The sequence below is a fragment of the Xenopus laevis genome, chromosome 7L (assembly GCF_017654675.1).
Source record: "Xenopus laevis strain J_2021 chromosome 7L, Xenopus_laevis_v10.1, whole genome shotgun sequence".
Taxonomy (NCBI): domain Eukaryota; kingdom Metazoa; phylum Chordata; class Amphibia; order Anura; family Pipidae; genus Xenopus; species Xenopus laevis.
Window position 1 is genome coordinate 28259916 of NC_054383.1, and position 16050 is coordinate 28275965.

The 16050-nt window shown below is 39.5% G+C and overlaps 1 protein-coding gene across 1 annotated transcript in view; it reads right to left on the reverse strand.

The window, feature by feature from the left end:
- Positions 1-16050, reverse strand: part of LOC108695757 (slit homolog 1 protein) — a 242367-nt gene that overhangs the window by 22981 nt on the left and 203336 nt on the right. Inside the window, exons 22-28 of the mRNA XM_041568709.1 lie at positions 12260-12328; positions 10123-10194; positions 9428-9499; positions 9192-9263; positions 8191-8354; positions 5807-5931; positions 3652-3746 (exon numbers count right to left, since the gene is read on the reverse strand). Coding sequence (XP_041424643.1) covers positions 3652-3746; positions 5807-5931; positions 8191-8354; positions 9192-9263; positions 9428-9499; positions 10123-10194; positions 12260-12328 — 669 coding nt within the window. The remainder of the gene's footprint in view (positions 1-3651; positions 3747-5806; positions 5932-8190; positions 8355-9191; positions 9264-9427; positions 9500-10122; positions 10195-12259; positions 12329-16050) is intronic.

The window sequence follows — 16050 nt, forward strand, 5'->3', positions numbered from 1 at the left end:
TAGGTAACTTCTAAGTAATTACACATTACAGGGGTCATTTATGTAGCATATATTTTAAAAATTCCAAATCCTGAACTAAATTCTCAGATGGTGGACTAAGTGCCCTTTTTTTTGGCATGAAACGCATAAGGCTTTTTTTTTTTTTTTTAGATGTATTTTCTTTAAATAAACAACTTTTTTATCTGCACCACTCTGATTATGTTGGTCCAGTTTTTCTATCATCTGTGAAGTAATAGTCATTTATGCAGGGCAGGGTACACAGTGCAGAAAACAAGTGCAAACTGCCATGTTTATTCATCATATACAGTCCACCTTGCCTTTTCTAAAGTGCTGCAGGTGTCTTTGTTCCAATATGGAGGCCGGACACTTGCGTGTGCTCCTTGAATACAGTACTGACTGCATTTGGCATTGCTGTATTTATAAGGGGAGGAGGAGGCACGTAGACACCCCCACTAGAGCACATGACCCTAGAAACCAGGGCAGACAGCAAAAAAACATAAACTGATCAACTGCAAAGTTCTTTAGACTATCACCGTCTACATAATTCTGCATTTTGAGATTAAAGTACACTTTAAACTTGAATCAAATAAGCATTAATATGCTTTCTAGCACACTTACTCCATTAAAAATACTCTCTATTTTCACAAAAGGGCATTAAAATTAATATAACATGCTTATGCACAAGGATTATGCTAGGATTTCATATTTAGTGGTTGGGCTTTCCAGTAAACTGACAGCCTGTTTTTATCTCTAGTATTCCTGTCGGTGACAATAGGCCAAATAACCTCCACTCTGCTTCCATTCCTTACAAATACATTATCAGTCTAAAAATATTAGCAGAATTAATGCTGAAAAGGAAAACCAGGAATCGAAAAAAAGCTGTAAATTAGAGGAATAACCCAAGCAAACCTGATATTTATGAATTTTAGTGTGTGCCCGGAATATCTGGGGGGGGGGATTCCGTGGAGTATCACCGCCACAGAGCCCTAAGCAATTATTTGGTGAATCAAGCGTGAAGACAAGTTACAAAGAGATTGGGGGTAAATTGTTTACTTGGTCCTCTAGATATTGCTGGAAGACCTGCCTGAAGACCAGTTATGGTGAGGCTTGGCGTAAACATTTCCTACTTTGCAGTCAGGGGGAATCACTTTCCAGCGTCAGCACAATAATGCCCCAATGCACAAAGCAAGGTCCATACCTAATAGGTTTGCTAATATGGGAGTGGAAGAACTTGACTGGCCTCCATAAAGCCTTGATCTCAACCCAACTGAACACCTATAGAATGTATTGGAATGCCAATGTGAGCTAGACCTGATCCCCTAAATCAGTGCCCAACCTGTTGCCTAGGAATGAAAGCAAATGCCACAAATAATGTTCCAAGAGTAGAGAATTTTAAGCGGCCAAAAAAGGACCAATTTCATATTAATGCCCTTGGTTTTACATGATGGACAGGCAGGATCAGAGGGCTTGGAATTAAACAGTTATACCACAAGCTCTACCAAACCAGGTTATGACTGTGCTGTAAAGATTCCAGGTGCACTGGTGAATAAAGTATTGTCTTATGTTTTATACGTGCCTTCTCTGAGCACTAGTACCTAAAATCCCTCAAAAGCTGGTAAGCAATATACTATATATAGAGAAACATCAGGTTGGCAGAACAAGCTGCAGAAGAAGAAGTGTGAAGTGTGGTTAGATTTAGCAACCCTTAGGTTAAGGGCACACACTAAAATACAGGGAGATTTAATCTGACAAACTGCCTTCCCGCCGGCTAGAATCGAAATCGCCGGCGGGATGGCACTCGGATCGCTTAATTTTCTTAAGTTGCCAGAATGTTTCATCGTAAGGCAACAGAAACCTCAGACAACTTCAGAAAACAAAGTCCTCCAAGTGCTATCCCACTAGCGATTTCGATTCTAGCCGGCGGGAAGGCTTTTCGCGGAGATTAGTCGCACGAAGAAGAGCCGATTTGTCACTGGGCGACTAAAACTCCCAAATCTTAGTGTGTTCCCTTACCCTTATAGTGTCCCTTCAATAACTGGACCATCCCAAAGTTCTTGAACTCAAAGGAATATGCTCCCGATCATAGTCAAGGCCAATCATTCTCAATCGTTCCTTTGGTTGGATACCTTGATGATCAGCCCGTCTATGACACCTTATAGTTTTATATAAAAGCAAATATACAGAGAAAAAAAGCATGTGATAAGATACTTCCAGAGAAGTAGATGGAATTAAAGTTTAAACTATTAAACTAAACAAGAGCTATGGCACAGCTGGTGCCCAAATGTTCTACTGCCGCCTTCCATTCACTTGAATCAGAAATGACAGCGCAACAGCTGAGATACGCTTGCAGAGAATACACCCATTTGTGCCTTTATTGCGTATATTTTCCCTTAGAAGTCATTGTTCATTAAAGGGCAAATCCACAAAAACATAATTTATGCCAGGCATGTCCAAAGTCAGGCCCAGGGGCCAATTGCGGCCCGTTTTCAAATTTACACTGGCTCTCAGCCTCCATCATGAAATTAATAATAATGCGGCCCGCCAGCATAGTGTGATCAGGAATCGCATAGCTGTAGAAGTAATATTTGGGCAAATTAGTGAAATGATCTGCTACTTGGTCTATAATGCTGCCTGTGTGCTGAAGGTGTTCGCAATAGACCAGCAACTTAAATAGAGAGGGGCGGGCCCTGGCACGGGACGTACACGTACTGGCACGTAGTGATGTGCACAATTCTTTAGGGCTGAAGGTGTCAATAGACGTACTGACGTGCCTGTACAGTAAACTAAAGAAGTATGCGAGAACAGCCATCACTACGTGCCAGTATGTGTCTATTGCGAACACCTTCAGCACACAGGCAGCAGTATAGACCAAGTGGCAGATCATTTCACTAAATTGCCCAAATATTACTGATGTGGCTACGCAATTCCTTGTTTAAATGTGTTAAATGATGTTAATGGTTCAAAGAATGTCAGGCTGAATGGTTGGCCCCCACACGTTTTCACCTCACCAAATCTGACCCTCGTTGCAAAAAGTTTGGACTCCTCTGACTTATGCTTTTTGAAAAGAAAACCTAATTTCAATATACATCATTTAAAATATATGCTGACTTTTTTATGATTTTTAAAGGTTTGGAACAGTTCCCTAAACCTAGCCCCCTGCTCTCCTGCTGATCTCTCTGACTACTTTGCTGAGCTGGCTGACTACTGTTACTTTGTATCAACAGCCATCTGTCCTCCACCTGCATTCTCCAAACCCCACAATTCCCTGCACACGTGATTTCAATAAAGAAAGGAACATCACAGTGTAATGCATTTTGGGTTATGTAGTTCCTGCATGCTGCCTGTGAGCTGTTAAACAGCTGGATTTCAGCATAGAAAATGGCGTTTATTCATACTTTTTGAAGAAACTGGTAAACAGCTGGATTTCAGCATAGAAAATGGCATTTATTCATACTTTTTGAAGAAACTGGTAAACAGCTGGATTTCAGCATAGAAAATGGCATTTATTCATACTTTTTGAAGAAACCAGTAACGGTGATGGATATATTAGGGCTTTCTGTGTTATGTGGGCCTCTTTATCAAATTTTGGTTTGGAAGCCGGAGTTCCCCTTTAAGAAAAACCTGTTCTACCCACAGTTGCTATTTACTTACATAAATCCACTTCCTTCTTCTTTGGAAAGACACAGGCCCTGATTCTCACAGGGGTTACTGGAACACGCGTTCAGGGAGATTTCACAATTTTTGCCCTGAGCAAACACAGAAAATAGTGCAATGTAATATTATATATAGGGAGACCATGGCATGCAGCAGTTTATATATGGACACAAAAATATTCATATGGCAAAATACAGATGTTAGAGTGGCCTAAATTTCATATCCCTGCAAAATTCTTCAGTTTGTGTAACTTCCCTTAACAAAGGAGTTGGTAAATAATGAAACTAAACATTTAAAGGAGAAGGAAAGTTGTTAACCACTTGGGGGTGCCAAATGTTAGGCACCCCAAGTGAATGTATTTACTTACCAGTGCAGTTTTCTGCTGATAGGAGCACCGGCCCGGGGTTTCAGGTAAGTCAATCTGGTTGATGACTTTCCTTCTCCTTTAAGGGTAAATAATGAGAAACTACAAACAGAATTTCCCCTCTGATACCTGCACAGAACAGTAGCGGGAGTAGCCATAATGCTTACTATTCAGAGGCACTCTCCATACATTGCAACAGCATCAGCGCCATTATAAAGACGGTGCTTTTCCTATTGTTGTCCTATATCACAATGAGGCAAATGATATGGAAGCTACCATTGATAAATGCAGAAAGGAGACGCTTTCAACTACATAAGACTTAAGATGTTTCCTTTTCTGTTTATATAAATATAGGATAAATAAATAGAAAAAAGTGTTAACATGTCTGTACTTTGTTTGTACAGCTAAAATCATGCCGAATCATGAAAGCTAATAATAACACTACTGCTAATGCTATAGGAGAAAGAGATGATTAGCTTGTTTAATATCAATATCTTGTTTAATATCAAGAACTCTTTTATTCCACAAAAAAAACCTCTGGGTTAAAGACAGATCCTGACATTCTGCTTCTCAGTGCCACCACTGCATAAAAAGAGCCCTTAGTCTCGGTAAGTAACATGGCAAATTCCCCATTAAGTGCAGTGCACGACTACTGAACTCTATTCTGAAAGCTGCACTTACATAGACAGCATTAATGGAAAATCCTACAATCCATTTCTTGTCACTGCCTGACATGCCCTGGATCCGAGACTTCTGTTCTATGCTACAATTCTGCTCTCGGAAGAAAATTATTAGCATTTGTGATTAAGCAGTTTGTCAGTGCTCACCAAATAAGCATAACAAAGGAGTCTGTTAATTGGCTTCAATATGGGAAATATCACAATGTTGATCTTTTAATTATGTATCCTGCCACAGCGCTTAAATGAAGCCGCATTCATTACTTTTCTGATTGAAAATGATACTATTCTACGAAGGCAAGGCATTTGTTTACTTATGAGAATACTGGAGTCAAAGGTGACTTTGGTTATCAGCCATGACACTTCAAGGGAAGAGGAGACATGGGGTCAGGAATTGGGAAAGCCTCCAGTGGGATGTCATGGGAAGGCTCATAGTAGCTTGCACAGCTTATAGGCCTAAATTCCACAAACTGGGCAGTGATATAATGCACTCTAAGGGGGTTATTTATTAAAGTCCGAATGCCAAAAATTTTTTTTTTATACATAAAAATCAGCATTTTTAGTGGAAAAAAACCGTGAATTTTCGGGATTTATTGTACCCTATGGATGGAAAATGTCTGAATCCAAAAATCCGGCATCTCAGACCTGCCGAAGATGTATATAAGTGAATGGGAGAAGTCCTAAAGATATCCTGATCTGCTCTGGTTTTCGTGCGATAATCCAAAGATTTTGTGCTTTTTCGGAAAATCCCAAAAATTCGTAGGATTCAAATTTTTTCATGATTTTTTCGACTTTTTTTTCCCCGCACAGGACATTTTTGGAAAAATGTATTGATAAATAAGGGGAAATAACCAGTGCGGATTTGGTCGGAGAAGATTTCAGAAAATAATGAGATATTTTCAAATTTTGATTAATAACCCTCTAAGCTTTTTATATTTTTTTTCCTCTGAGGGAGATTTTTCCATTAGTCGTATGATACTGGATTACAAAACAATTATGTGGTTATTGTTGGACACTATATACCTAGAGGGTCAAGGGGCCATCTAGGCCAGGTCCTTGTCAAAAGCTTTAAATTAAATACCCACACATGAAAACAATACTGGAGACTTACCTTGAAAGCAATAGGACAAATGCACTTGTAGTACTCCACAGCATCATCTTGACAGGTACCTTGGTTTTTACAAGGATCTGAGAGACAGGGGTTGCATTTGGCCAGAATATTCAAGCCTGGGGGTCCTAAAAGAAATGGTAAACCTTGATAAATAAATATATATATAAAAACTTGATGAATATATATATATATGTTCAAGGGCAGCCATGCTCTAATCCGGATTTTGTGTATTCTTGTGGGTGCAGGTTCAAAATCTTTATTGCATAATTAATCACATAGAATCGCACTCCAAATTTTAGAGAATCAAGTCACCTTTATTTGCATGAATCTTTGGGTCCAACGTTTCGGCCCCCCTTTGGACAAAAGGTGGCCCATTTACTTAGCTCGAGTGAAGGAATAGAGGAAAAAAAACTTTGAATTTCGAATGTTTTTTTTGGCTGCTTTGACCATCGAATGGGCTACTTCGACCTTCGACTACGACTTCGAATCCAAAGATTCGAACTAAAAATCGTTCGACTATTTGACCATTCCATAGTCGAAGTACTGCCTCTTTAAAAAAAAAACTTTGACCCCCTAGTTCGCCACCTAAAACCTACCGAAGTCAATGTTAGCCTATGGGGAAGGTCCCCATAGGCTTTGCTATCTTTTTTTGGTCGAAGAAAAATCGTTCGATTGATGGATTAAAATCCTTCGAATCGAACGTTTCGAAGGATTTAATCGTTCGATCTAACGATATTCGAAGTCGAAGGATTTCAATTCGGCAGTCGAATATCGAGGGTTAATTAACTCTCGATATTCGACCTTAAGTAAATTTGCCCCAAGGTTTCATGCAAATAAAGGTGACTTGATTCACTAAAATTTGGAGTGCGGTTCTATGTGATTAATTATGCAATAATAACCGAAAGAGAAAATAACCGCAGAGACCTGCATGAGCAGAAGGCACAGTCGGGACACAGTGAAGATATCATGAAACTTGGACCTATCCGAGCAGGTGCGGGAAGATTTAGAGAAAGCTATTTCCATAATGTGTGATTGGAAATGTCCCCTGCCAGAGCAATAAAACTATATAGATTACTAGTAGTAAATCAGGATGCTGGCTCTTTGACCCGCAGAAACAGCATAAATAATGTGTCAGTAAAACCGTTTCTAGAAGGTCAGAGAAAAACAAAGGCTTTTGCTACAAGTACAAAGCACTGAGGGACAGATGGAAGAATTTATTTAGTGCATGGAGCAAGAGGGGGAAGAAAGAGTATTAATTATGTGCAACAAAAGTCAGTTTGTATGCAAACCCTGAAGATGTAAAAACGAAATGTGTTCTAAAATGTGGCCATGCTGTTAGTAAAGGGGCACAAAGGGCAATGGCACAAAGGACAATTTGATTGGTTATCCTTGAGGAAAACCCTCGAAATAAAAGTGTAGAAATAATTGACAATCACTTCCTACTGTTACCCATGGAGTGGTGGGGGTTATGGCTCACAGAAGACAACATGGAGGTCTGCATTCTCATAAGATGTTTACTTCCATTATCCAAAAACTAAGAATCTGTGGCCATTTCCAGGCAACTAAGGCCTGACAATTCTCAGGATATTTCTGACAACAGAACAGTATCTCTGTTCAAATTTGGATTTTTTGGAGTCTATGGGAAAAGGCCTTTCCGTAATTCAGAGCTATCTGGATAACGGGTTTCCAGATAATGGATCCCGTACCTGTACAAGTAAACAGGGTGCTAGTGAGTTCCCCACTATTTTCACTCTTGGCTAAATATACCCAGCAATGGATGTTATCAAATTTTGGTATATGTTGAGGGTTCTTCTTACATACACAATAGGCTGGTTTTGCTTCCAATAAGGATATCTTAGTTGGGATCAAGTACAAGCTACTGTTTTATTATTACATAGAAAAAGGAGACCATTTTTAAAAATTTGGATTATTTGGATAAAATGGAGTCTATGGGAGCTGGCCTTTCCTTAATTTAAAGCTTTCTGGATAGCAGGTTCCCGGATAACATATCCTATACGTGTACTAAACACCTCTGAAAAGAACGTTTATTGTTGAGTATGATGTAGCAGTATATGAGAGCCGTGACTCATAGAGAAGACAAGTCTTAAAAGACGACAGCGAGTCTTCTTGAATGTAGGGTAGGCCTAATTCAAGGAGAATTACACAAACAATAGACTTGTTGAAGTCACACTTTCTGGCTGGATGGTAACCTTCAAAGCTCTATTTAAGTATGTTTGGTTTGTGTTTTCATGCCACAATGGGCCATAGCTGAGCAAAACAATTTGTGTACCTAAAAACAAAGGCCGACAATCATTTTAACTGGAATGACAGTAAGTTAGCAAGAGACCGTTCCAATCACTACAGACACTGCTTGGCAGTATTACCATTGCATTCAAACTTTTTGGCAGGAGTTGTGAGAAGCAGTTTTCCATCCATCTCCGGAGGTCCTGTACAGCGAGCAATGCCAGGCTCCTTGTAACCGGTTTTCACCCAGTTTGACAGCCACCGTAAGTTACAATCACAATACAATGGGTTGGCACCAATAGCTCTAAAAACACAGGAGGATCTAATTAGTCTTGGATGCAGGTTTTCTGGGACAATTCAAAAACAGCAGGTAACATACACTCTATGACCAAATGTATGTGGACATCCCTTCTGTTACTGGAATTGGCTACTTAAGCTATAGGTACCACTTCTTCATACAATGACATTCTTGATCGTTCCACGCTTCCTACTTTGTGGCACCAGTTTAAGAAAGGTCCTTTCCTGTTTCAGTAGGATAATAACTAAGGTCTGTACAAGATGGTTCTGCAGAGATGGAAGAACTTGCCCTATATTGAGTCATGACCTTAACAAATTGGAATGGATGAACTGGAATGCTGATGCAAACTAGGGTTGATCACCCAACATCTTACATATAAATGGCATTAAATCGCACTAATGGTGTTACAACATCCAGTGAAAAAAGCCTTCCCAGAAAAATAGAGGCTAATGTTTTAGGAGGAAAGAGAGAATCAACTTCATATTAAAACCAACCATTGGTTTTTTAATGAGATTTTGGGCAGGCAGGTGTTCACATACTTTTGGCCATATAGTGTAACATTCTGAAAAAAGAAGTATGGGTCAGTGGGCTCTATCTGTTTTAGAAATACAGACAGTTGGAATTATAGATCTCAAAATGTTATTTATGGCCATTTTACAGTTTAGCTTCCATTTTGCACTGTTCTGCAACTCGTGATCCCCTGAATGGGACAAAAACATACTCAGTTGGTGAAGCTTTAAGCCAATCAGTATGCTGGGTATTTTTAAGATCCTTGTAAAATACATAGAGAGATATTCTATGTCTCTGTATATTTATATATGTATATATAAGAACAATACTTACAGATGGGAAAGAGAGGTGACATCAGAAAAGATCCCTTCTGGAAGGCTGGAGATATCATTCCCATGGACAGACCTAGAAAATGTATCAGAAATATAGAAACCAGCTCTTCTCTGGTTGACACCTCCTGCATGATCCAAAGCTGCTATGCCCCACTTCTTCTGAAGGGCAGCCATAGCTTTAACATGTCTGAGCTACAGCATGCAAGCATTTCATGACAAGCACAGTTCTATACTTACAGCAATCTTAAGGAGCGAAGACCCTCAAAAGCCAAAGGAGGTATGCACCGCAAGGAATTATAACTTAGGATCCTACAGGGATAAAGGGAATGATCGCATCACACTTTGTCAAGTCAGGGCAAATTCCTCGTCATATTTGTTATTAATGTAATGAATGTCACATCTTTAATACAACATATTGCAGAACATGTATCAAAATAGACATATAGTCTAGCAAATTTAACAGAGCTGAGACTGCTGGTTGTAGGTAACATTGCTCCTGGCCTGAAGAATGGTTTCAGATGGTAAAAAACACATTTTGGTTTAGATTTCTAGCACTAGTACTTGACTAAACCATCTCAGTCCCAGTGAAGGAAATCCAGTTTCCTATTAAATCAGAACATAGGTTATGGAGCCAAAATTCCAATAGTGAGCAGAGATGTGTCAGTTGTACATTGCAAAAGGTTCATTAGCAGATGCAGGTTATGCATTCCCAAATTATTATATTACCAGTAGGCTCCATACTGCTTCCTAACCCTCCACCCCTTCTATAAATGTATTTTATCTGATATTCTAAAGTATCCCAGTTGCAAGAGGTTCATCATCAGATGCAGGTTATACATTCCCAACTCATTATATTACCAGCAGGTTCCATACTGCTTCCTAACCCTCCTGCCCTTCTATAGATGTATTTATATCACAGTATGGCCACTTACAGTGTGGTGAGTTGGCTCATGTTGGTAAAGGAGGAGTTACTCAGGGAGCTGATTTTGTTGTTGCTTAGATCACTGTAAAAAGACAGCAGATTGGAATCATTAGTGAAGAACAGTCTGGCCTTGCTCACCTCTAATAACATCTATACAAGCTGCACAGTAGAACCTATAGGCCTCATTAAATTGTATGCCATTTCCACATTAATATCCTCATGAGAAGGAAGAGCAATATTCTCTTTAAACATCTAGAGATGAGAGCAAGATGAGTGGATACTCCAAGCAAAAGGTTGTCAGGGGAGTCCCAGGAGTACTTAATAACAGATATGGCTAATGGTGCTATTAGGCCAGGGGTTCCCAACCTTTTTTGGCCCGGGGACCAAAAAAAAGCCAAAGGACCGGGGGGTGGGAGGGGGTCAGGGAGGGGTTGGGGGGGGGGTCGGAGGGGATCGGGGATGGGTGGGAGGGGTTTGGGTCGGGAGGGGTCAGGGAGGTTGTCGGAGGGGGCCGGAGGGGTCAGTGTCCAATTTGGGCGCGCCGGCGTCAAACGGTGTGCACCAGTGTCAAATTCAGCGCACCACATTCATTGTGTGGCGGCCCAGTTCAGGACTGTCCGCAGCTCGGTGGTTGGGGACCCCTGTATTAGGCACTCTCTGCATGTGGTACTAGAGAACAAGGCACATACTGTATGTACCATAATATGCCCTTGCAAGTCAACTTTCCTTTAATTTATTGATATGGAAGCCTCTGTTTATTACATGTAAGCCCTTCAAAATAATAAATCAAACCAAGATGTATGATAGAAAACAGTTAAACACTGTGTAAGTGAAAAAGATAATAAAAATGAAGAAGTTACCATTTAATGTTGTAAATAGTAGGAGGTAGGAGGCAGAATATACATTAAATAGGGCACATCTTTAAAGGTGAAGGCTAGGATATTATTATTTACTTAGAAGGACACATAGAAGAAAGGTTTTGGAGCTGAAAAGCAGGTGTTTTCAAAAGAGGAAAAGAAAGGGAAGTGGTTCTTACCAGGTAAAGTCTGAATGAGGAAGAAGCAGGTTACAGATAAGATGGGCTGAGGCCACCTAATGTCTGGCACTATGGGAAATGTCTAGAATTCCTGAAGAATGGCAAGAACTATAAAGTGAGACCTGGTGCTTTGTGCATCCAAGGCATGCAAAGTCTTTCATTCTTCCCTTTCTAAAGGCTCTTTTTATTCAAATTCTGTATTGTGCGCAAAAAGTCTGTAAATAGACTGTAAAACGAGATAGAAAGGATAGAAAAGGGATTTTTAGGGATGGAAAAGAAAGTATTGGCCTGTGACCTCCGAGGGGAAAGTTCTTTGAACAGGAATGTGCATGTACTTACATTGTGCAATAAATTGACATTTTTAAAAAATATTTTAAAGGCACTTCATCCTCTTTCTATCAAAGACTGAAAGTGATAGGGGTGTATGCAACTTTCCCTGCCAGTAAATGGGAGAGGAGACATGGTGGCTCTGAGAGAGGACACTCACACTTTATGTTACAGGTATGGGATCAGTTATCTGCAAACCCATTATCCAAAAATCTCCGAATTACTGAAAGGCCCATAGACTCCATTTTATCCAAGTAATCCAAATTTTTAAAAATGATTTCCTTTCCAGGTATGTTATCGAAAATGCTGGGTAGCTGGGGTTTTCCAGATAACAGATCTTTCTGTAATCTGGATCTTCATACCGTAAGTCTACTAGAAATCATGTAAACGTTAAATAAACCCAATAGGCTTCCAATAATTAATTATATCTTAACTGGGATTAAGTACAAGCTACTGTTTTATTATTACAGAGAAAAAGGAAATCATTTTAAAAAATGTCAATTATTTGGATAAAATGGAGTCTATGGGAGATGGCCTTTCTGTAATTCAGAACTTTCTGGATAACAGCTTCCCACATAACGGATGTCATGCCTGTAATACTATAATAAATTCATTCTTTATTTTAGAAATACAAAAAGACCACCACATCCGGCGTCTTCAGTATATATTTAGGATCAGCGCATTAGAAGAGGAGGCACGTTGGTTTAGGATCTGCGAGGAAGCATAAGGAGCCCTACGAGAAGATGAGGGAGAAACACAACCGATTGCACTGATCTATACTTACACCAGCTGTAGATATTTGAAACTGGAGAGTTGTCCTGGTACCATAGTAAACTGATTCCCATCCAGGTAACTGCAAGAGAAACCCGCAGAGAGTCAGGTCTTGCTGAAGGAATTCTGGCCACACTCATTCTCATTGCTGGTCTCATTGCTGCCAGCTAATATCAGTAAAATCAATATTCATTCTTATTTTCTCATGCAAGTGCTGAAATGATTTGATCTGAGGCAATTCTCCTATCACTTGCCTCTGCTTTATATTAAATATTTGCTCAGGAAAACTGTATCCTATGCATAAGAAATATAGCTACACCGTAATGGGAGATTCAACGTTAAAAAAAATGCATTCACCGCATGTATGTAAAATATTCTATACCCTGGCACAGGTTAATGGGGCCGCATATACCTATATACAATTTTTCAACATCAGCCAGCAAAATAAATATAACATGCTAAAAATGCATGCTTCCTATTCTTTTAATTAAAAAAAAGCATCATTTATTATTGATCATTAGTTATAAATCATTAACAGTTCATTATCTTGCTTTCATACTTACTGCCTCTCTTGTACTGAGCTGAGTTAATTTCAATAGCGATATTGCGCTCTGTACAAACAACCTCCTCCACTTTACCCTTTGTTGTGAACATTTAGGGGCACATTTACTTAGCTCGAGTGAAGGAATAGAATAAAAAATACTTCGAATTTCGAAGTATTGTTTTAGCTACCTCGACCATCGAAATGGCTACTTCGACCTTCGACTACGACTTTGAATCGAACGATTCAAACTAAAAATTGTTCGACTATTAGACCATTCGATATTTGAAGTACTGTCTCTTTAAAAAAACTTCGACCACCTACTTCGCCACCTAAAACCTACCGAGCATCAATGTTAGCCTATGGGGAAGGTCCCCATAGGCTTTCTAGTCAATTTCTGATCGAAGGAAAATCGATCGATCGATGGATTAAAATCCTTCGAATCATTTGATCGAACGAATAGCGCTAAATCCTTCTACTTCGATATTCGAAGTCGAAGGATTTTACTTCGACAGTCAAATATCGAGGGTTAATTAACCCTCGATATTCGACTGGGAATTGAAATCCTTCGACTTCGAATATCGAAGTCGAAAGATTTAGCGCATATAGTACGATCGAACGATCGAAGGATTATCGAACGATTCAAAGGATTTAAATCCAACGATCGAAGGAATATCCTTCGATCAAAAAAAGTTAGGCAAGCCTATGGGGACCTTCCCCATAAGCTAACATTGACTTCGGGAGCTTTTAGATGGCGAACTAGGGGGTCGAAGTTTTTTTTAAAGAGACAGTACTTCGACTATCGAATGGTCGAATAGTCGAACGATTTTTACTTTGAATCCTTCGATTCGAAGTCGTAGTCAAAGGTTGAAGTAGCCCATTCGATGGTCGAAGTAGCCCAAAAAGTTTTTTTACTTCGAATCCTTCACTCGAAGTTAGTGAATCGGCCCCTTAGTGTGTTATGGAGAGGGTTTACCTGATCATTAGTAATCTCATTTTCTACCTTGCAAAGAACTAGAAAATTAAAAACATGGAGTAACTTCCTGTTTCCCTGAAATCGCAACTATAGATTTTTCATAGCCCTATGAACAAAGGGCTATACTGCAGGAAGTGTAATGTAAATAGTGCAACTCATGATTATTGCTTCATCTTCTGAAACCAATAGGTAGCCTAAAATGATAAAAACAAAGCAAAAGTTTGGGCCCCTGGAGGGGCACCAGTAGACTCGCCCTGGGGCCTCAATGGCTGACATTCTGTCTGGTTTCTCAGCATTAGACTGCACCATACCATAAGTTATAGTTTTTTATGAAATCACATTTAGCAGTTTATTTTTTAAAGATCAAGTTGTGTTTTGCCGAAAAATTTTAGTTTTTTCGAGGGCTGTTTAACTAAAAACTCTAATTATTTGGGATAAAAAAACGGAATTTCTTTGAGATTTATTATACCTCGAAGCTAGTTATGGGCGAATTTGGAGCGTCTCGCTGAAAAATTAGCGAATTTCCCACGAAATTCGCGAAACCGTGAAAAATTTGTGAAACGATGCCAGCGTCTCGTTTTTGACGCCGGTGTCTGTTTTTGATGATAACGTCCGGGGAATTTTCACGGCGGTTTCGCAAATGAATTCGCCGGCGGCGAATCGCTGGAATTTTCCTGCGAAGCCGCACCTGCCAAATAAATTCGGCCATTACTACTCAAAGCTGCTAACAGGCCAAATCCGAAAATACTCCGGCTAAAACATGTCGTGGTGATGTAGAAGTCAGTGGCAGAGGTCCCTTGAACCATTTGAAGATGTTTTTTGCCTTCGAGATTCTCAGGTTTTTTACGGTGTTTTTTGCTCGAAAACTCAGTTTGAGGTATTTAAGGTTTTTTTCACTGATATCTTGATCAATTCAAGTATTCAAGCCCCCCCTTGATTGCTTTCAATCAGGTTTTATCATAAATAAGCAAACATTCGAGTTGTTCTTTTATTCGAGGTAGAAAAAAACCTCACAAACTCGACCTTTGATAAATAACCCCCTTAATATTTATACAAGGAAACAAACTGTAAGCACATCCCTTCTGTGCTTCACACATATCAAGCCATAAGGCAGCTTTCACTTACACTTATAAAATCCGAATGTCATTCTTTACTAGCAATTCAATGGAAAATAAATATTTCCTTTCACGTAAAACAAAAAGTATCCAGTATATACAGAATAATTCCTTTTTCTTGTTTTATACCAGAGCAGCAGACAAATCGTTTAAGTGTATTTTAGCAGGTTAATGTTGGCTCACAGCGAGTACTGATGGATAAAATAGCGGGAATGTTCTTGAGGCCAAATTGCAGCAATTTCACTATTTTAGACTTCATTTTAACGAGCTCAGATCACTGCCTGGGATTCTTGTGTGCGGTGGCAAAATAGGTTCATCAATAACAGGAACAGAAATGACATAATGGTGTATTAAAGGGCTTAGATACAACAAACGCTTTGTTCTGCTCCCGTATCTAGGGGATGTTTAGTTCACTATAGTACATCATGTATTTCTATGTCCATTTAGCCACAGGAGGGCACTGTTTCACAAGTGTCAATGGCTTATACAGTGGTTTCTAGTTAGTGAGGCAGAACACAGTAACTGAGCAAAAAAATTACCCTTATTTAATTAATTAATATAGAGATAGGCCAGGTACTGGTCAGGCATTTGCAATTGGTCTTCATTTTAATTTTTGGGCTATATTTCTATTCTACCTCTCTCCAGCCTGTAATTAAAAATAGTATCTGACTTTCAGAGGCATTGATACCAGCAACCAGAATGGGGATTATTCCCCAGCAATGATTTAACTAGCAGGGAGCAGACTGTGACCCTACTCAATGCCCTGGTTTCAGCCTACCAGACTACCCGTGGTAGGTTCTAGACTACCCATGTCATGTTCCAGACTACCCATGGCAGTGGACACACAAGGCCTGTGGTCGTGGCTGACAGTGAGGCCTACAAGTTTCTAGTTATGCCACTGATCCCGAGACTGGATTTTTTAGGTTTAATTTTTAAGCAGAAATCTTTTTAGTCAAAATCTCCATATAAATCTTTCGGTCTATCTGCCTGGTTGCTATGCTATGTTGGTGCCCAGCCACCAGATCCTACAGTCCTACACCAGCCTTTGCTTTGATTACATGCTAAAATGCAGGTCACTTACTGAGCTTAGGGACCCACTCACAATATACAGTACACATAGAATAAAAATGTCACAATATAAGGCTGATTAATAATTAATACAGATAATTACT